At 47.3% G+C, this 20,333-nt stretch overlaps 2 protein-coding genes across 2 annotated transcripts; one reads left to right on the top strand and one right to left on the bottom strand.

Annotated features, from left to right (window-relative positions):
• Positions 1–206: 206 nt before the first annotated feature.
• On the top strand, positions 207–5,950 carry FCER1A (Fc epsilon receptor Ia). Its single transcript, XM_082703114.1, has 5 exons — positions 207–384; positions 811–831; positions 1,881–2,135; positions 3,850–4,107; positions 5,563–5,950. The coding sequence occupies exons 1-5, from the start codon at positions 216–218 to the stop codon at positions 5,745–5,747; spliced, it is 888 nt and encodes a 295-aa protein (XP_082559240.1). The 5' UTR covers positions 207–215; the 3' UTR covers positions 5,748–5,950.
• Positions 5,951–10,030: 4,080 nt separating this feature from the next.
• Positions 10,031–15,604, bottom strand: LOC309850007 (olfactory receptor 10J4-like). The gene is made up of 2 exons (XM_082703115.1): positions 15,352–15,604; positions 10,031–12,453 (listed from the first exon to the last, which is right to left on the bottom strand). Exon 2 carries the CDS (start codon positions 12,217–12,219, stop codon positions 11,149–11,151), a length of 1,071 nt encoding a protein of 356 aa, XP_082559241.1. The 5' UTR covers positions 12,220–12,453; positions 15,352–15,604; the 3' UTR covers positions 10,031–11,148.
• Positions 15,605–20,333: the final 4,729 nt, after the last annotated feature.

The raw sequence follows: 20,333 nt of genomic DNA, 5'->3' as shown, positions 1-20,333 counted from the left end.
ATCTTCAGGGAATGAGATGAAAACATGTAGATCGGTGAGTGGGTGGGCCAGCAGGAAATTAGGTAATAAGCGGGATGGCGGCTTCGGAGAACCACAACCGAATTTCAGCACTCGCCGGCCCGGCACGGGAGAGCACTAGCTGGTGAATGTGAAATTGCCCAATTTGGCACCATTCTGACGATTATTGCCAGAGAAGGCAAACCGAGGCGCCGCTGATGAGTTACCCAGATATGATACAGAAAACATTTCCTTCTCCTTTTTGGCTTCAAGTCTATTTTAAGGCTTCAAGTCTCCAGTCCAATTTGCACTTGGGGGCCGCAGAGGAGATGCCTGTTCCCATGGGAGGCCCTGTCCTGCTGTGGATGGTGTGGTGGCTTCTCTTCTGTAAGTAGACGTTCAGGGACACCACCCCACCCTGGAGGGGCCAAGATGGATCTGGGTGGCAGCTGGGGTAGGAACGTGGACAGTTTTCGTGGTGGCTTGTTCTAGGTTACATGCAAACCACAGTGCGTTTCCTGGGGATTCTGTAAAGGACACAAGCTGTAGAGCAGGGCACATTGGGCTGAGCAAGGCTTAAGGGGGAGCCATCCCCAAACCTCTCCTTGCCATCTCTGGCATCTCCCAAAGGGCAAGGGAGGGAGGACAAAGGGAAGAGAAAAGTTCCTTCTCTCTCTGGGTCAGGTTCCTGAGAAGACGCTTGGCCCTTACAACTCCACAGATGTAGACCTTGACCCCTGTAACCAGACCCCTGTCCTAGAGTCCCAGAAGGCGGTGCTTGGCCACTAACTTATCTTCTCTGGACTTTTGCAGCTCCACACGGTGTGTCGGCAGGTAAGTGAGTCCCCTGCCCTTGCTCTGTCAGCCCCCACAGGGCTGGGCATGGCTCCCCACCTCACTGTTCCCCTTCACCCTGTCTCCTCGGCTTTCTAGTGATTAAGCATCTGCTCCTCTCTGTCCAACCCGAGCCCCCTGTCTTCTTTCTTTCCCCCGTTTGATGGCTTCAAAAGAACCACCTCATTCCCCTGAGGCACCCACCTCATTCCCCTGAGACACCCACCTCATTACAGGCAACAACCATGTCTGTGGAACATCTCAACGTTCGAGAGCTGCCCAGGCACTTCCACACAACCTCAGTCAGTCCCTACAACATCATCTTAGTACGGTCGCCATCTTGTAGTTGAGGCTTTTGCTCGAGGGAGAGCCTTGCTGGAGGTCTCACAGCTAGCCAAGGGCCAGCTTCTGACACAAGTCCTTTGGGTCCAAGTCTAGCTCTGTTTCTGCATTCTTCCTCCTCACCACCTGCCACTTCCTAGGCTTTGGTTAAATCTGTACCGCATCTCTTTGTTCCTGAAACCCTATTAAGGCTGATTCTCTCGGCGCTTCTCACTTCCTTCCAGAATTGACATGTATTTTTCACTCCATATGCATTCACAGTTAAATAGTCATAAAAATTTAGAGCTCGGAAAGACTATGTTTCATCTAGTCCAACACATTTATTCATCCATTATTCACGCATTCATCCACTCAGTAAATATTTAATGAACACGTACTTTTGTACCAGCCACTGTGCTGAGCTAGGGCTGAACAGGACAGACATCGCCTCTGCCTGACCAGAGGCTGCAGTCCTCACTGGCTTGTTTGTTTTTCAATACCCCACACTTGCGTCCTATCTTTCTCCCTAGGTTGGGAGTTCTCTGGAGCCACAGCACTATTCCCTCCTCCTGTGATCCTAGGAATCAGGACAGTTTCTTATTAGTGGCCGTTCAGGGGTAGACAGACCACTCACTGAGGGACTATCGCCATGTCTGTACTCTAGAGCCTGGACAGTTTTCTCTCTCCACCCCCCTTACATCTCTTTCCACAATTTGATCTCCTCCAAGATATCTCGAAACCTATGGTGTCCTTGAACCCGCCATGGAATAGAATATTGAAATATGACAATGTGACTCTTATATGCTATGAGAACAACTCCCTTGAAGTCACCTCTGCTATGTGGACCCACAACGAAAGACTTTTGGAAAATAAAACTTCACGCTTCAACATTGTGAAAGCGCGCCCTCAGGACAGTGGGGAATACAGGTGTCGGGACAAAGAATCCAACGTGAGCGATCCTGTGTATCTAGAAGTCTTCTCAGGTAAGTTCCAGCACTATGGAAAAATGGATTCCTCCATATGAGGAATGGCCCACCCAAAGATGGGGAGAGGCCAAGTCATTCCAGGGTTATGCACAGGGGTGGGACTCGAGTCTCTCACTCAAGACCTGCCCATCACTCTTCTTCCGCCTTTACTCACTCCCGCCAAGCCTTGCTTCTTTCTATGCTCTCGCCGTCCCCCACCCCCCAGCATTATCCCTCTACTCCACCTCGTCTCTCCGCTGCCTGGGGCAGGTGTGTACGGTGCGTGCCAGTATCGGGTTGGGTGTGTGAAGGTCGCAAAGAGCTGAACATCTGAAATAGAACCAAAATGTCTGATTGTGAAATTTGTTCACGATTTCCACGCACCCCAACCTGGATATCAGGTTGCACTCTTGGTTTTGAAAAACATCGTGTAGACTCCTCCTGACCTTCACTTTTACTGAAGAACAAACCCTACGTGTGTTTCCACTTTGTGACTCCTCCGTTGCCAACAAGCGGCACCACACGCTCAGACTTACGTGGTTGGTTAGTAAATGCCAGACGGACAAAGGAAGGATTTCACTGAAAGGGCGAGGTCATGGATATACTTTGCTTTCTTTTTCTAATGCAAATATATTTTAAAGGATAAACACCCTTTGTATTTTCCTTTTGAGTGAAAAGAGGTGTGGTAGCATCCGGAGGCAAATCCCAGGTACGAAGTAGAGCAGCGTGCAGTAGCTTACTCATTTCCTCGGACGAGGTTCTGGAAAACTCTAGGATTGCTCTGAAATAAACTGACTGCACAACCCAGCCAGATTTTAGTTCAAAATTCTCCTTCAGTGAGTGTGTTTCAATTTTCTTTTTAAGATTTTATTTATTTATTTGACAGAGAGAGGCAGAGATCACAAGTAGGCGGAGAGGCAGACAGAGGGAGAGGGAGAAGCAGGTTCCCTGCTGAGCAGAGAGCCTGATGCGGGGCTCGATCCCAGGACCCTGAGATCATGACCTGAGCCAAAGGCAGAGGCTTAACCCACTGAGCCACCCAGGCGCCCCTGAGTGTGTTTCAGTACCTACAATGACATTAGCCAGAGAACCTGACTCTTGTCTTATACAGAATCATTGTTAACAAGTATTTGCTGAGTAACCGCCCTCTCCAAGGTAACGGTGTTGGGCATTAGGGATATAATGCAAGGATCAGATATGACTCCTGGCCTCCTGGAGTATGGAGCCAGGTGAGGAAGAGGACATCAGTGAGTAACTAGGCACACATCATTGAAATTGGCAGTCATGTTCTGGGGGAGTTTGGGAGCCAGCTATGATTAAGGGTAGAGCTAGGGAGCCTCCAAGAGGCAAGAGGACAAAACAGACCTGCCTCTAGGGGAAGACTCCCTGGACAGGAGACTTTTATACCTTTTTAGTAACCAGAACTGGCACCGACGGAGCTGAAGGGAGCACTGGCTTTCAGGCTGCCCATGGACCGGCTCTGCAGAAACATCAGAGTGGTCTGATGGCCCCAGACTCACTTTTCAGGAGGAGAGAGGATTGATCTGTAGAGAGGACAGATTCTAAGCATTATTTTGTGTTTCCTTTTTTATTGACTTTATGAGCCGAGAAATGGGTTCATGATAAACCATGGTTCCTGCCACATGCCCTGTGAGTGACCACTTTTATCTCGTGTCTCTCCCTGTGTCTGTCTATCCATTTGCTCTTACACAACCTAACGAATGGTCTTCAGAGTGGCTGCTCCTTCAAGCCGCTCCCGAGGAGCTGACGGAGGGTGAGTCCTTCCACATCAGGTGCCACAGCTGGAAGAATTGGAACGTCACCAAGGTGACCTACTACAGGAATGGCAGAGCCCTCAAGTACGGGTATGAAAACTTCGAAGTGTCCATCCCCAATGCCACAATAAAGGATAATGGCAGTTATTACTGCACGGGCTGGATTAAGAAGCAAAATCATACCTCCAACACCATCAACATCATTGTGAAAAAGAGTGAGTTGGTAAAGGAAGGGGAAACCCATGGTAGGGGAAGGGGGAGAGAGACCCCCCAGCCTGAAACGGCTGAAGTGTCCAGCAGGGGACAGTGGGTGCGCCTTGCCGGGTCCGCCGGCCCGTGGGCAGCGGCCCAGGCTGTGACACACGCCCTGTCTTGGAGCCCTTATTGGTTTGCTGGCGGCAGTGAGACTGGCTCACAATGTGGGGTTTCTATGAAGACTCAATGCAAATATTGGGAAGTGGACATGTAGCCTGTTAAGCGTTACCCAACCAGAACGATCACAATTCCTAGTGTGCTCTCAAAGCCTCTGCTGCTCCTGGGCGCACACTTAATTTATCAAACTGAAAGGGAGTCTCCGAGTTAAAGGAAGGAAGGCTGTGAGGAGCTTGGAGACGCCACACTGGCGGAGGAGGGCTGGGGAAGGAGACCTACGGCCAGCAGACTGGGCGCCTGAGTCAGGAGGAGGCAGAGCCTCCTGAGGAGAGCAGGCGGGTGGGCTGCCTCCACTGCCAAAGAGAAAGATGCTCCTACCTACCTCCAGAGAAGAGAGGGAGCCTTTGGAATATCTGCCTCGCAAGGAGGAAATTAGAATTTTTTTTTTTGCTTGGCAGATTTGGCTCATTCTAATGCCTAAAAAAGCATGAGACTGGAAGCCAGAATGAAGTTTTAATGCCAATTTTCTGTTAACTAGTCTGAGACCCAAGTGCTATTTAATTGTTGTTGGCCTTCTGGTACCCTTATCTGCAAAGTAAAGGATCTGGCCCAGATGCCCCGTGGGGACCTTTAGAAATACTGCTGTCTGCCTCTCACCGCCTGAGATTCTAATTTAGTTGGTTTGGAGGACTGGGCATTGGTATTTTTAAAAGCCCTTTCAGGTAATGGTCATGTGCAGCCTGTGCTGAAAGCTGTTGGTCGAGGTGACCTCAGGCGGGGTGGGGGGTGTTCTGGCTATAATATTCTGGGGCTCTATAGTCTACGATAATCACAAAAATCAATGCCTTGCAAACAGAATAACAGAGCCACAGGAGAGAGGATTATTTTGAAGAAGCTCTGGTCCAGTGTCTTTGTTTCACCCGACAGGCAGGTGGTAAATGATGAACGATTCAGAAATGAGGCAGTGGCCACCCCCACCCCAGCCCTCACTTCTCCTGTCCACCCCCAACGCATATGGGGCACTGGTACTGTGAGCCCAAATAAAGGGTTCACCTTTCCTATGACCTTTCCCCTCAGACAGACTGGCTAGAAAAGCTGTAGGCAGGAGCTATGAAGGAGATCTCAGGAGTCCCTGGGCTCCAGGAAACATGGACAGAGGTACCTAAATCCATGGGTGTTGCCATGTCATGCTGGCGCTAGAAGACAAAGCACCAGGCGAGGTCCTTCTCTTAGGGGGATGATGTCCTGGGCCTCATTCATCGGTTCTTCATATGACTTGTGTTTCTTGTTGCATCTAGATTACCTCGACCACAGTGTTCACCAAAGGAAAACCTCCTGGCTACAATTTCTGATCCCATTGTTGGTGGTGATTCTGTTTGCTGTGGACACAGGACTGTTTATCTTGACCCAGCAGCAGCTGACACTGATCTTGAAGACTCAGAGGACCAGAAAGAACAAAAAGCCAGATCCTGAAAAGAAATGATGTCCCTGCTTAAGAACCGTTAGCAACAACAACTTCTTTCCAGCATCAGCAGTCGCTTCTCCATCGTCAGACACAGCTCCCAATGCACACAGGATGGTCTGCACTCAAGGCTTTATAGAACTGCTTCATTAAACCAACTCAAACTGATTAAGTGACATGTAATTGTAACTGCTCAATAAATGTCTGTTAAATAAGTTAAAAAATGAGTAGGTTCATTTATTAGCATCTGTCAGAGACACGTACAGCCTGAATAAAAAGATATGAAACCAGGTAACATGATGCTTCTGAGTATTTGAGGCTTGCTAGTTTCTTTTTTATTTCTAGAGGCAAGAACCATGAAGTTCTAGACTAGAGATGTCTTCTCTTAACCACTCTACATCTAGACTGGGACTACAAAGAAATGGGGAGATGCTGGTGAGATTGACCATTTTTATGCTCTCACTTCAACATACCCCTCATGAGCTTCTAGCTCCTTCTAGATCTGAGGCAATCTTGATCCCTAGGACTCTGAGGATGGGGCTCAGTCTAAGATTTTCCCTTTGATTGTTTTTCCTCCCAACATCTCCCAAACTTGTATCTTGAATACCCTCTTATATCAACTGAACTAAACATCTTGGTGAAGCCCCAGCAAATAATTATCACCAAGACTCTCGGCTCTGAAAACAGAAAGATCTCAGGCAAAGACCCAGTCTTCATTCTCCCATCCCCCACCCTACCTATGCCCATGGAGACATTTGGACGGGGGCCTAGGGAAAGGGTTAGGGAAGAGAGGCAACCTATTGTCAGTGCTGACCATGAGTTCACAAGCCAACGAGATATCAGAGTATCCATAGCTTCACTATGTTTTAGAACAATTACTAACATAAAGAGGAAGTGAATCTAGGGGGAAATTTGTAAATACCCATGAGACTGAGAAGTCCCATTTTTTTCCAAAAGGTGTTTTTGGACCACAAAGCAGAGAAAAATATTGGAGCTTTTTTTTTTCCTTTCTTAATGTAGGTATCTGGTATGTATCTCCTTAACATCCCACTCACCCTCTCCCCTCCATTGTAATCATTTCAGAGCGGTAAGAAATGACCAGATTCCCATGAATAGCCATGTCACTTGACTTCACAGGCAGAGAAAAGATTTTTCTTGCAACAAGAGGCCAGGAAAAGTCCCCAAAGAAGGCTCCTTGGTGTTGTTCTGGACACTTCCCCTGACTTTAAGGGAAGACGGGCGATCCATGAGACCTCGAGCCCATGGTCTTGCCGCCACCTTCACTAACGACATGATGCTTCACAGCGTCCTAGACACGGCATCACACACATCAGACCAGAGAGCAAGTGACTTATTCCTTTGTTGGATCTGAGCCCAGATGATGCAGAGGGAAGGGTTAAGGGGTATTTAACATGGAAAGAATGTCTAAGCTTGGGGCACCTGGGTGGATCAGTGGGTTAAGCCTCTGTCTTCAGCTCAGGTCATGGTCTCAGGGTCCTGGGATCAAGCCCCACATCAGGCTCTCTGCTCAGCAAGGAGCCTGCTTCACTCTCTCTCTGCCTGCTGCTCTGCCTACTTGTGACCTCTCTCTCTCTCTCTTTATTTATTTATAAATAAAATCTTTAAAAAAAGAAAGAAAGAAAAAAAGAAAGCCCAGGCTTGATCAGCTCGAGCTACAACTTCTGAGGGGTTTTCTAGGTTCTGGAGTATCACAGTTCACCTCCACCTCCCCTTTCTCCCCACCCAAGCTTGCAAGGGCTCTTCAGAGGGCACGAACCTGGATCTTCAGGCCACTGTGAACTAGCTGTGTGACTGGAAAAAGTCACTTGCCAGTGTCTGAGATTCCATTTCTTTGTAAAAAGAGGGTTTTGGACTAGGCAGACTCTAAGCTTCCTTGAACCCAGACGTCCCATCCTCGGTGGAGTCTACTTTCCATGCGGTGACTACCCAGGCTCACAGGCTCAGAATGCATCCCCAAGAAGCTCTGGTGTGAATTGTCCCTTCGTCCTCCACATACTCTTTGCCGTGCTCTTCCGTGATCTGAATCTCAGGTTTGTGGGAGACTTCTCCCTGCCATTCATTTCTTCCTGTTTTCTTTCTTTCCATACATTGCTTGTTCATATGGAATGTAGAACAGAATCGGGGCTTAAAAATTTTGTGGCGTTCTAAAATATGACATTTAAAAAGATGTGTTTTCATTTATACATATATATAAGATACTTTGTCTATGCCAGAGAGGGAGTACGTATGTCATACCGGTGATTGAAGTAGAGATGACCCACCCCCGCGTCACTCTTGGGCCTCGTCTGCTGCCCCGTCTCTCACCACATTGGTCTGGTCCAGCTCACAGGGCAAATTTTCTCTTCCACAGCTGCTGTTCCAAAATGGCTGCCGCAAATCATCGTGAATTCTCAATAATAGAGACTGTGTTTTTTGAAAATCAACTCAGTGAACTCCCTCCTGGTGGCCAGGGAATGACAAATTCCCTTGGTCGCTTTGAAGTCGGACCAAAGATCCACCTTGTCAGTATGTTGGGGAATTGAGTGTTTGGAGAAAGTCTTTGTTCTTTCTCTCTTCTCATGAAACGGGAAGTGGGACAACAGGACCATCTCCCCGACCCCAGAGATGGGAGCTTTATGTTGAGAATGCCAGAGACACCTACCAGCCTGGGTCGCTAGATAACCTCGCAGAGTGGTCCTGTCTTCCTGCCTTAAGTTGTCTGCCCAGCTCTGGACAGTTACTCACCGAGCTCAGGTGGCTTCGTCAACCCCCAGAGCAATCCAGTTTCCACCCCAAACCTTTACCTACAACGGTGCCCAGGATCGCTATCAAGTTAGCTTGTGCCCATCACTTGTAGCACCCACACTCTTTCCCTTCCTGAAAATTGGAATAACATAGCCTCACATTTAGCCTTTCCTGTATTTGAAATTTTAAAAAATATCACCAAGACTGGTCAGCCATCTCCCTGCAAGGTAACTGAATGGAAATCCAGGGCTGCAATGCAACTGAAAATTGCTTGCAGTCAAACCTCTGAAGATAAAGGAATGACTTCTTGTGGATTTTGAGAGAAGTTCCAACTGTTATTTTTTTCCCCTCAGATTCCAAGAGGATAATACTGTACTCCTATATCAACTAAATTGAGCCCCAGAAAATATACTTCAATTAATAGGGTGATCTTTTTAAAAAATTAAAATATAGGAGCCACTGGCCTTCAGCCCTCCCTAGAATATATCAGGGTGAACAATCTGGGTCCTCTGCTTGCCAAGTGGAGTTCTAGAAAAGGGATCCTAAAACGCTGCAGATTAGGATCCTCAGAAACAGATTCTGAAACAAACTGAAATGTGACAGGTTTCTCAGGGAGTGTGCCCTCAGCACCAACACCTGTGTGAGAGGGAAGGCGGTGGAGCCCCGCAGAGGGAGAAGCTGAAGTGCCACAGCAAAACCTCAAACCATCTCACAGACAAGAGCCCTGGAGCTGGGACGGCCCCTTGTAATCCTCTTAGACGGAGGTCTGGGGGCCCGTCTTTACAGCCTGAGAGCCTGAGGTAGGCAAGTCTTTGGAGGCAGGGTGCCCTGGGGAGATGTGTGACTCTGGAGAAAGTAGCTCTTCAGCAAGAACAATTTCCAAAGAGCCACTCGACTGACTGCCGCAGGCCCAACACCCTCCTGGCAGCCTGTGGGAATGAATGTGTGGGTCCCGAAGGTGTGCCATCTGGGGAGGGTTGCACGGCACCCACTGAGTACGACTGTGCTAGAAGAGAGTGAGGCCCCGGGCATCAGACTCTACCTCATGGCTTTTTATCTGGATAAAGAAGAATCACTAAGCCCAGAAATTTTTATAATTTCGACTATTCTCACAGCAGTGCACGTTATTTCTAGAAATCCGGACATGAAAGCAAAGGTATCTCGGCCTCCGGGTTACCTTCACATGCTAATGTTTTTGAAAAGTCAGACATATTAACTGGATTCAGAGAATTTGTTAATTTCCACTATCTTGTCCCATCCCCCGCAACCGGCAGACCTCAGGACACTCTCCCAAGTGCTATCTTGCCTCTGCAGGGTCACCCCGTGGGGTCAACTGAGTTGTGGGGACATGGGAGCTGTGTCTGGAACTCAGAGTACATATGCTCATTCCTCGGTAGAGAGGCCAGAGTGGAGCCGAAGATGAGGGGAAAAGGACCCACCAGAGCACACGTGTTCACCCTCTGTGACGCTCCGACAGGAATGCTGTGTTAAAGCCCGTTTTTAAGTTGGGGGTATCTCAGAAGAAACTTCAGTAGATTAACCTCTGCAGGCTTAGGAGCTTACCAGAAAGTTTTTTATTTACGTCAAGCTTCAGACTTCTGCTCATTAATAAGTGTTTTCAGGAGTTGTAGTTAAAGTGCTTACACTTCTAACACCCTTTCAAACAGTTTAGGTCTAGCCTGTGAAGGGACTATGCTTTTCTTGGCTCCTTCCAACCTCTGTGCTTTTTACTCCTGGGCTGGAAACATGGAAGGTGTTGAACTTTTCAACATGCCTTCCTTTACGTCCGGTGTTTTCTCACCTAGCCAACTTCCGGCTGTGGACAACCCGCTTCGGTGCTCTCGGGAGCTGATGACTTTTTGCTTCCCCACATTTGCATCCCGCATTCCCAGAAATGGCCAGGTAGGGCCCTTCCACCACTCGGAACGGCCTCCACCCCTTCAGCCTCCTGAAGATTCCTCAGGCTGTTCTGAGATATCAGCGTTGGCAAAAGCAGATTACGAGAAAGTCCTCAATGTCCACAGAAAAGAATACACATAGGTCTCCTCGCTTGTTAAAAAGTTTGCACAAACTACTCCTACATCCCCACCAACAACAGTGAAAGTCTTTCGGAGGTGGCTTCCAAATACTTTGTTCATGGGCTTTCTGGACGCGGCTGATTTTATGTCTCGATGGAGTTGTGTAGCTGTGTGCACTCATGTGTGATAGGACACAGGTGGGCGTGACCTAGGCAGGTAAACCTTTCCCCTCTAGTCTTGAGCATTTGCCAAGCCATTTTTTACTCATTTATTTATTTGTCAGAGAGACAGAGAGAATGAGTGGGGGGAGGGGCGAGGGGGAAAGGGAGAGGGTCAGGCAGACTCCCGCTGAGTGCAGAGCTGGACGTGGGACTCCATCCCAGGACTCTGGGATCACGACCTGAGCTGAAGGCAGATACTTAGCAGACTGAGCCATGCAGCTGCCAGAACCATCTATCTCTCTGTGCCAGGCCACTTTTTATCCTCTCTGAAGAAAGGCATAGGAAACCGTGACAAACCCAAACGGAAGCCCACAGTTTTGGTTCCCCTTACTTTAGTCTGTTCTTTTTGATCTCATACTTAAAAGCATTATTGAAACAGCATTAAAATCAACATACATTTACAAAATCAAGTGAAAGGCTTTCAACAATCTTGTCTTGCTACGAGGAAAGGGGCCTCCGCCCCACGGCTCTGTGCAGAGCATCCTTGACCTCCTTGTTCCTCAGGCTGTACACGACAGGGTTCAACAGGGGGGTGATGACCGTGTAGGTCACAGAGATGAGTCTGTCCTGCCCCAGGGAACTCTGGGACTTGGGCTTGAGGTAGATGATGGAGGCGCAGCCATAGTGGATGATGACCACCGTGAGGTGGGAGGCGCAGGTGGCGAAAGCCTTCTTCCGGCCCTCGGCTGAGGCAATCTTAAGGATGGTGGAGATGATGAGGACGTAGGAGATGAAGACCAGGCCCATGGGTAGAACCAGGACACAGACGCTGACAACAAAGTTGATGATCTCATTGACAGTGGTGTCCGTGCAGGCCAGCTTCAGCAGGGGCCTCACGTCACAGAAGAAGTGAGAAATGACAAAGGCATCACAGAAGGGCAGACCAAACACAGATGTTACCTGGACAATGGCCATGCCCAGACCAATTCCCAGTGATCCGGATGCTAACTGGACACAGACCTCTTTACTCATGATGACCGAGTACCGTAGCGGGTTGCAGATGGCCACATAGCGGTCGTAGCCCATGGCCGTGAGCAGGAAGCAGTTGTTGATGCCGAAGGTGAGATAGAAGAAGAGCTGAGTGGCACAGTCTTGGACAGCAATGGGCTGTTGGGGGCTCAGGAGTCCAGAAAGCATACGGGGAATGATGGCCACAGTGTAGCAGGTCTCAGAGAGGGACAGCATGCTCAGGAAGAAGTACATGGGGGTGTGGAGGTGACGGTCCAGGCGTATAATAGTCACAATGACAACATTGCCAGAGAGAGTCAGCAGGTACAGAGTTAGAAAGACAGCAAAGAACACAAGCCTGTGATGCCACCCAAAGCTGGAGAACCCTTCCAAAAGGAACTGGGTCACAGCACTGGAGTTTGGCATTGACATTGAGAGAGGTCTAGGACTGGGCAAAGGACAGGTGTGATGAACCAACCACAAAAGAGAGTAGGCTAACCCAAGGCCTTCGGTAAAAAGTGTGTCCATCAGCTGAGCAATGCCCCGGACCTCAAGAGTCATCAGTATCTGCTGCTGTCATCACCTTTGCCCACCTTCTTCTTCAGCTCTACAGAACTATTACCCCAGGACCCTGAGACTGATGGCAGAGAGTGATCTGGGAGGAACAGTAGAGACAGAGTAAAGGAAAGATGAGTGGAAGTAGTTACCCAGACACTGGCGAGGTGAGTCCAGGTCAAGGAAGAAGCTCAGCACTGTAGTTCCTCCTCAAATGCTCTTGAATTAGCTGGGAAGGATCTGGTGAGGAATAGTAAGTAAAGTGGAAGACAGAAAAAAGAGCTGAGGCCGCCAGCCTTCCGACACTGGTCAGAATGCACTGTCACTGCCCAGTGCTCCAGCTCCAGCCTGCCAAGATTTCTGCTCCCCCAGAACCCTACCTATGTCCTAGGCTTCACTTCCCTAAGCGCTGACACTAAAAATCCCCAGTGATCATGAAAGACTAGAAATGGGAGCATTTCAATAAAAAGTTCCTTCTGAAAACCCCGCACCAAGTATCTTCCAGGGCCATGGACAATGGTTTGATAAGGCCCAGCAGGTACGCAGCTTAACTCCTTGAATTCGAGCAAAAAACAGGATGGAACGAATCCAAGGATGTCCCTTCAAGTAGGGAATGGGTTTTCCTAGTATGAGAGCAAAGAGAAACTCACCTAATTGGAGAAGACCAGGTCTACTCTTTCCTTCAACTTTGCACATTCCAAGTTGAGATAGGAATAGAAAGGAACTCCTATCATGTGAGCTCAGAATTGAGACTACAGTGGCAGGGTTAGCCTTGCCCTTTAAGCCCGTATCTACTCCTGGTAGAACATACCATGTTTAACCATCATCTCCAACCACATAGCTGAGGATCATCCTTTTCCATCCAGAAAATCCTGAAATTCTGTCATCTCTGTCCCCTCCTCCTCGTGCTTTCCACCAACACCCAACTTCTGAGCACACACAATCATTCTCTGCAGGGTCTGCAATGGTCTCCCAGTCAAGCTCTGTCATTGCAAACAGAGGTCCAAGTCCAAGCCTGCCTCCTGAAGGTTGTCATAACATTCTTTAAGAAAAAAAAGAAAGGAAGGAAGGAAGGAAGGAAGGAAGGAAGGAAGGAAGGAAGGAAGGAAGAAAGAAAGAAAGAAAGAAAGAAAGAAAGAAAGAAAGAAAGAAAGAAAGAAAGAAAGAAAGAAAAAGAAATCTGCTAATGGGATTCACGCAAACAATATGAAAACGCAAACTCAAAAAGATGTACACACCCATATGTGTACTGCAGCATTATTTACAATGGCCCAATTACGCCAGCAGCCCCAGGGTCCAGCAGTAGATGAACGGATAAAGATGTGGCATAGACACACAATGGAACATGACTCATCCACAAAGGAGGATGGAAGCCTGCCATGTGCAAGAACATGGACGGACCAGAGAGTCTAATGCTTAGTGAAGTCAGTCAGAGAAGGACAAATACTGTCCCATCTCACTTACATATGGGGCTTCAGAAACGAATACAACAAAGAAAAAGAAAGAGAAAACCCCAAAACCGGACTCTTTATTATAAAGAACACACTGATGGCTACCAGAGGGAAGGTGGCTCAGGAAGGGGTGAATGGGCGAAGGAGATTAACTGTATAATTATGGTGATGAGCCCGGAGTAGTGTATGGCAGAGCTGAATCCTCTATATCACACACCTGGAATTCATGCAACGCTGTATGTTAGCTCCACTGGAATGAAGATAAAAATTTTAAAAATCTGATGATGGAGCTTGCCTGCATAAATTCCTTCAGTAGCCCCCTGAAATTTGAAGCATGATATTTAAAATCATTTGTAAATTGAGTATAGCAATACCTCTTTGGAGTCACCGTGAGTAGAAGAGGGGTTAGTGTATTTGAAGAGTTGGACACAACAGTGGGTATGGGAGGGGAGTTCAGCCCAGGCTCGAAGGATTTTTAAACAAGCCTTTGATCACATCCAGCCTTGATTTATAATTTTCATCATTTCCCTTCCAATTGCTTATATGGACTTTTTTTATGTGCTTTAAAAATCTTTCTTGAAGGGCACTGGCCGGATCTGTGATCTGTGTATTGTTCTACATACTATCCCAGCAGAGCTATGGGTCTGGTAGAACAATTTTTAGTTTTGCTTTTAATCCAACTCTTAAAGATGCCCAGCATTTTCTTAGATCACAGTAGCCCATCCTGTTGATACATCTAGGAAAAATCTGTAGTGACATCCAGATCGCGTACGCATGTTATAATGGAGAGTTTGGAACCCATCGCTCAAAACCACCGTTTTCATTATCCTTGCGCACTTACATTAAAATTCATCCAGGTTATTCTTGTAACTTAAATTCACTTTCCTGGCAAAAGATTTGACTCATGCCTATAGCCTAGAATATTTCTTTTTCTTTCTTCCTCCAGACCATTAGTCAGCTCTAAAGTAGCAGCACCTGAAACAACTCTATCCCAGCACCGTAATGTGGATAGACTCAGCAGAACGACCAGGAAAGGCACACAGAGTGGGACGCGGGAAATGAGAAACACGGGCACGAGGAGGCTTCCTTATCCAGGGTGTAAGAAATGGAGATGAAGGAGGAGAGAGACCAAAAGGGAGGGAGGGTGCAGACGGGCAGCGGCCTCAAAAGTCAGACCGTATCTTCAGCATGGAGGTTATTACCGTTTCTTCCTTTCGAATAAAGGATCAAAAAAAGTGAAACAAAGCCTGTCCCTGACCCAATCTTGGATGAATATACTACTCACCTTTTTTTTCTCCAGGGAAAACTTATCTCATTGATCTCTGATTTTTTTTTTTCTACATCTATTGTGAATAATAAAATTTTGCTTCAAATCCAAACAAAACCTCTTCTTCTGGGGTTGACTGAGTTGAGTACGTCATGAACTGTGAGTGCCGCGCTGGTATCAGGAACACAAAGAAACCAAGCAGCGGTCCTTGCCCTCACGGAGCTTGGACGCAGTTGAAGGTCCCTCAAGTCTTACGTCCCTCCTCCCTCCATTAGCTCACATATACACACAACCAACGTGATAAACATCACAAGGCTCGGGATCAGGGATCCCGTTCCCCCTTCTGCAGACCATCGCTGGCCCGGACGACTCGCTACAGTTGACATGCTCCATCCCCGCCCTTAAGGAAGTGAAACTCACCAGCAGTCGTCTCCTCGCTCTTCTGAGAGTCACAGCCCTCCACGCGGGAATTTGAAACTAATAGTTATAAAGCATTTTCCAGTTTTTGTCAATACTTTTCCTGAAATTATTTAAAATCCATCAGTTACCTGAGTTTAGACCACTGTAAAATATTGCTATCCTACGAAAAGCCTACACGTTTTCTTATCTGAGGGTTGCTGACATCTTACGGAGCCGAGCTGTGGTTTACAAGAACTCCTCCTTCACTGGCTAATCTTGGGATAACACCCAGATTGTGGTACCGAAACGAAACTAGAAAGGCAGGAAACAATGCATCACCCCGTCTTCTAGCGCCTGAGCCTGCAAGTGAGGCGCAGAGCAAGTCCCATTAAATTCCTCTAGACTCTCACCACCTCCTCTGACACAAGCTCCTCCTTGGGTCACAAAGCAGTAAGTCCAGCTTGGGGTTTCTTAACAAGGTGCAGATTGCTTGTCCCAGACTCCTGGGTCTCCTCCCCCACAACAGCACCAGTCCTCCCAAGTGACCGATAGCGGAGGGCACACTCCAAACAGCACAGTGTCTAGAGACCTCATTACTCAGGAAGCTCATTTCCTAATCCTGGGATTAATGTTTTGAGAGAGAGAGAGAGAGTTGGCTTGGCTCTTAGGAGAAATCTCTGGGGTGAAAAGGCTGATTTCAAAATGTATTAGTTCGGGGGGCGCCTGAGTGGCTCAGTGGGTTAAGCCTCTGCCTTCGGCTCAGGCCATGATCCCAGGGTCCTGGGATTGAGCCCCGCATCGGGCTCTCTGCTCAGCAGGGAGCCTGCTTCCTCCTCTTTCTCTGCCTGCCTCTCTGTCTACTTGTGGTCTCTGAGTGTCAAATAAATAAATAAAATATTTTAAAAAAATGTATTAGTTCAGGCCGTGGTCCTGCTAAGGTATGTATCATACTTCTCTGGTGCTGAAGGAGAGAAGCTTAAGACCTTATGGAAATAACTCTTTACATATGGTGCAAGGGAAGCAGCGACAGTCAGGCAGGATGTAAGCGTGGACCCCTGCGGCCAGGTGCACAGAGGGCTGAGCCTCCAGCGAGCACGCTTCAAGCCAGTTGAAAGTCCCAGGGTACCATCAGCAATCCAGTCTCTGACTTCTGTTGTAAGAACTTGAAACTTTTAAAAAAGGTTTTATTTAAATCCCAGCCAGTGAACGCACAGTGTTAACATGAGTTTCAGGTGCACAACACAGTGATTCAACACTTCCTACAACACCTGGTCCTCATCCTAAGTGCACACCTTCTTCCCCACTCCGCTTCACCCCCGCCCACGACCATCAGTTTGTCTCTATGGCTAAGAGTCTGTTTCTCGGTGAGCCTCTCTCTTTTTACCCCCTTTGCTTGTTGGTTTTCTTCCTTAAAGTCCACAGATCAGTGAAATCGTATGGTCTTTCTCTTTCTCACTTTTATACTTTTTTTTTTTTTAATTGAAGTACAGTTCACACGTGACGCTACACTAGCTTCAGGTGTGCTACGTAATGGTGTGCTATGCTGTGCTCACCACGAGGGCAGCCACCATCTGTGGGCACGCGGCACCAGTACAAGACCACGGACCGTGCCTTCTGTGCTGTGGCTCCCTTTCCGTGACTTACTCGACTCTTCACCACTCTCTCTGAGCTCTCCTCTGATCGCCTCACACCTCGCATCATTCTGAAGCCCCTGGCCAGGCCATCTTCCGGAGAACACATCCGTCTAACTCCCCGCAGCCCAGACAAATGTAGCTTTGAGCTAGGTGAAAGTTGGCTCTCAGCCGCCACGTATTTTAAACTCTCTCGTCATATTCACTGCATTGATCTTACATTCCTATAACTCACCTTTGGAGACTCTCATTCACCTCCTCTCGTGGGGTACTTACAGCTGTTACTGACCAAAGTAATTGCTAGCATTTCTGATACACACTTCTTATCCGCTACTACTAAACTATGCAGTGTACGTGTTACTTCACTGAAGACTAACGATGAATCTATGGGGTGGCATCACCATATGCGTCTTCGGAAGAGAAAACAGGCACAGAGATGTTATGGAGCTTTCTCTAGGACACAGAGCTGACAAAGGAGAAACCATGCCTTAAGCTGGAAATCCGGCTTCCGCAGAAATACTAGCACAAGTCTGGACACAGAATTAATTCTCCATAACCGTTGCTTGGATGGAATGTAACTGAAATTGTGCTCAGTGGTGGTACTGCCGGGGACACAGAACCAAGGAGGCAGCGTGGAGATGGTGGAAAAGCAGCAGACCGGTGTTTGTTTACCACGTCCGGTGGCCACATCTGCCACTAATCTGGTTGGCATTTGGATGGACGCGTCTCTGCTCTGGTCCTCCTCCTCCTTCTGTGAGTGTGGATGTCACAAAGTGACGATGGTGAGAACCAGTGAGGACGGGGGTGCCGCGCCCGATGCGTCCTTCACGCGGTTCCGAGTAATGCGCGGTAACATGATGCTGTAGACGCATACTGAGTATCACTATCTCCGTTTCACAAATGAACACTCCAAGGTTAAACAAGAGAAGTGCAGTGAGTGAGGCTTGCCAGGGCTCACCCACCCCGGCTCCTCTTCACACGCGCGGACCATCAAAAGGACCGAATTCTCGCTCTTCCGTCTCTGCAGTGATGTTAGAATGACTCTAAGAGGTGGCGTAGCTCCCGCATCAGTGAATGACTGAGGAGCTAAGACTCCATGAAGAAAGCACATGTAGGAATGTTAGCCTAACACCCACGATTTGCAGCTTCTTCAAGGAACTGTAATTTCTTGTTTACGGGCTTTGATCAAAGCACTGAAACAAGATGAGCAGAGGCTCTGACTTCAGGGCTACCCTCTAGGTGAGAGGGTAGAGTGGAAAGGAACCCTCACAAAGACTGAAACCAGCTTCAATCTCACTCAACCCCTACTAACCGATTGCTCCCCCCAAGTCTAAGTATCTGCTAGGAAGTAAAACAGAAGATCCTACAATGCAGAGACTCAACTTAGCTTTATAATTTTTTCACATGGAGCACTAAGCAAACCACTGCCTGCTGACCCAGGAACCCACCACTGGTTTTCTCATAGTCTACAAGCTGTTATGATGGTCTTTACATTTTTGTAATGATTTTTAAAAGTTTAAAAAGGAAACTATTTTGTCACATGAAAATTGTATGAAATTCAAATTTCAGTCACCATAATCAAAGGTATTTTTTTTCTTTTTTTTTAGCCATGGCCTCACTCATCCACTTATGTACTACCTCTGGCTGCTTCTGGGCTACCATTCAATGGCAGCATTTAATAGATGCAACAAAGACATTTGGCCCACAAATCCTGAATTATTTACTATCTGGCCCCCTTCAGGAAAAGTTTGAGGACTTCTGGTGTAAAATGTCCAGGATACAATAAAAATGCACTAACCATACCAGGACAAAAGACCAAAGGGCTAAGAATCAAGAAGAGAGAAAAAAAAAACAACAACACTCAACAGAAATAGACTCATAAAAAAGTCACTGTGTTAAAGTTATAGATACAACTCTGAGATAAATAGATTGTGGGAGACGTGTCCTAAGGCGACCCACCATCAGTCACATCCACGGATAATCCTCTGCTCCTGAACATGGGCAGAGCCGGGACTTGCCCCTCTGCAACTGAGTACAGCACGGCTGAAGGGATGTCACTCCCCTGCTCACATTCCATCCTATAAAAATCTGTCTTAGCAGACAGGAGCAAGAGACCCTCTCTTGCGGACTCTACAGAAGTAAGCTGCCAAGTTTTAGGAGGACTTCCAGGAGGTCATGTGGCACCTGGAGGAAGAGAGCAAACTCAGCAGATGGCCAGTGAGAAAACACAGCCTCCATCCTAGAACCACAAGGAATCCAACTGCCAACAACCACATGAGGTTGGAAAAGCACACCGAGGTCCAGAAGAGATTGCGGCCCAGCTAACACTTTGATTCCAGTTTGGGAGACACTGAGCAGATGACCCAGTCAAACTATCACCAGAACACCTGACCTGTGGGAACCATGATATGATACACGTGGATTGTTTTAAGTTATTTCATTCGTGCCTATTTGAGAAATAATGAGAAAATGAATGTAAGTATGTCACATGTAAAAAATCGTGATGTGTTGTGAAGCAATAAAAAACTAATTTTTATTGTGTTGAAGAAAATAGGTGACAGATTGTGGAACCACACAGAGAACTGGAGAATATTTTTTTTTTTAAATAAAGTGAAAACATCCGAAATTTAAAAATACAATAACTGAAACTAAGAACTCAATAGAATAGTTGAAGAAGCCCACTAAAAAAAAGTAGAGATAAAAATCAGTGAATGAGAAGTCTGTCAGTAGAAGATACCCAAGCTGGCGCACAGAGAGGGGGAACATACAGTGTATATCAAAGAGGGAAAGAACCAAACAGAACCCCAGGAAAGGTCCAGCATGGGTGTCACTGGAGTCACAAGTGGACAGGAAAGATAGAACGTGTCAGAAGCAAGAGATGAAGAAACGGCCACAAGCTTTCCAAACCTGAGGAAAGCATCACATACAGATTCATCCTGAACTGCATGTAAGAATCTACACACACCTCCCCACCCCAACAAAATGGGTGTACACATGTTGTGTAAGGTAGCTGAAAGATGAAGATTAAAAGAAAAAGGCTTAGAAGGAGCTAGAAGAAAAAAAATACATTATTTTCAAGGAATAACAGTAAGACTATGAACTGGCTTCTTAATAGCAATAATGAGAAACAGAAGTCAATGGGATGCCATCTTCCAAGTGCTGTAAGGGAGTGGATGCCACGTGAGAAGTCTGCACTCCAGGAAAATACCCTCCGTGGAGGAAAAAGAAGCAAAACAAAAACACCTTCAGAAATGGAAAAAAATGAGGGACTTCCTCATCAGCAGACATCCCCTAAAGAAATACCGAGTTCTTCAGACAGAAGGAAAATCCAGCCCAGATGCAAACCAAATGAAAAACAACCAAAATAAATTT

The sequence above is a fragment of the Mustela nivalis genome (genome assembly GCF_964662115.1).
Source record: "Mustela nivalis genome assembly, chromosome: 16".
Taxonomy (NCBI): domain Eukaryota; kingdom Metazoa; phylum Chordata; class Mammalia; order Carnivora; family Mustelidae; genus Mustela; species Mustela nivalis.
This window is presented reverse-complemented; position numbering and strand designations above follow the sequence as displayed.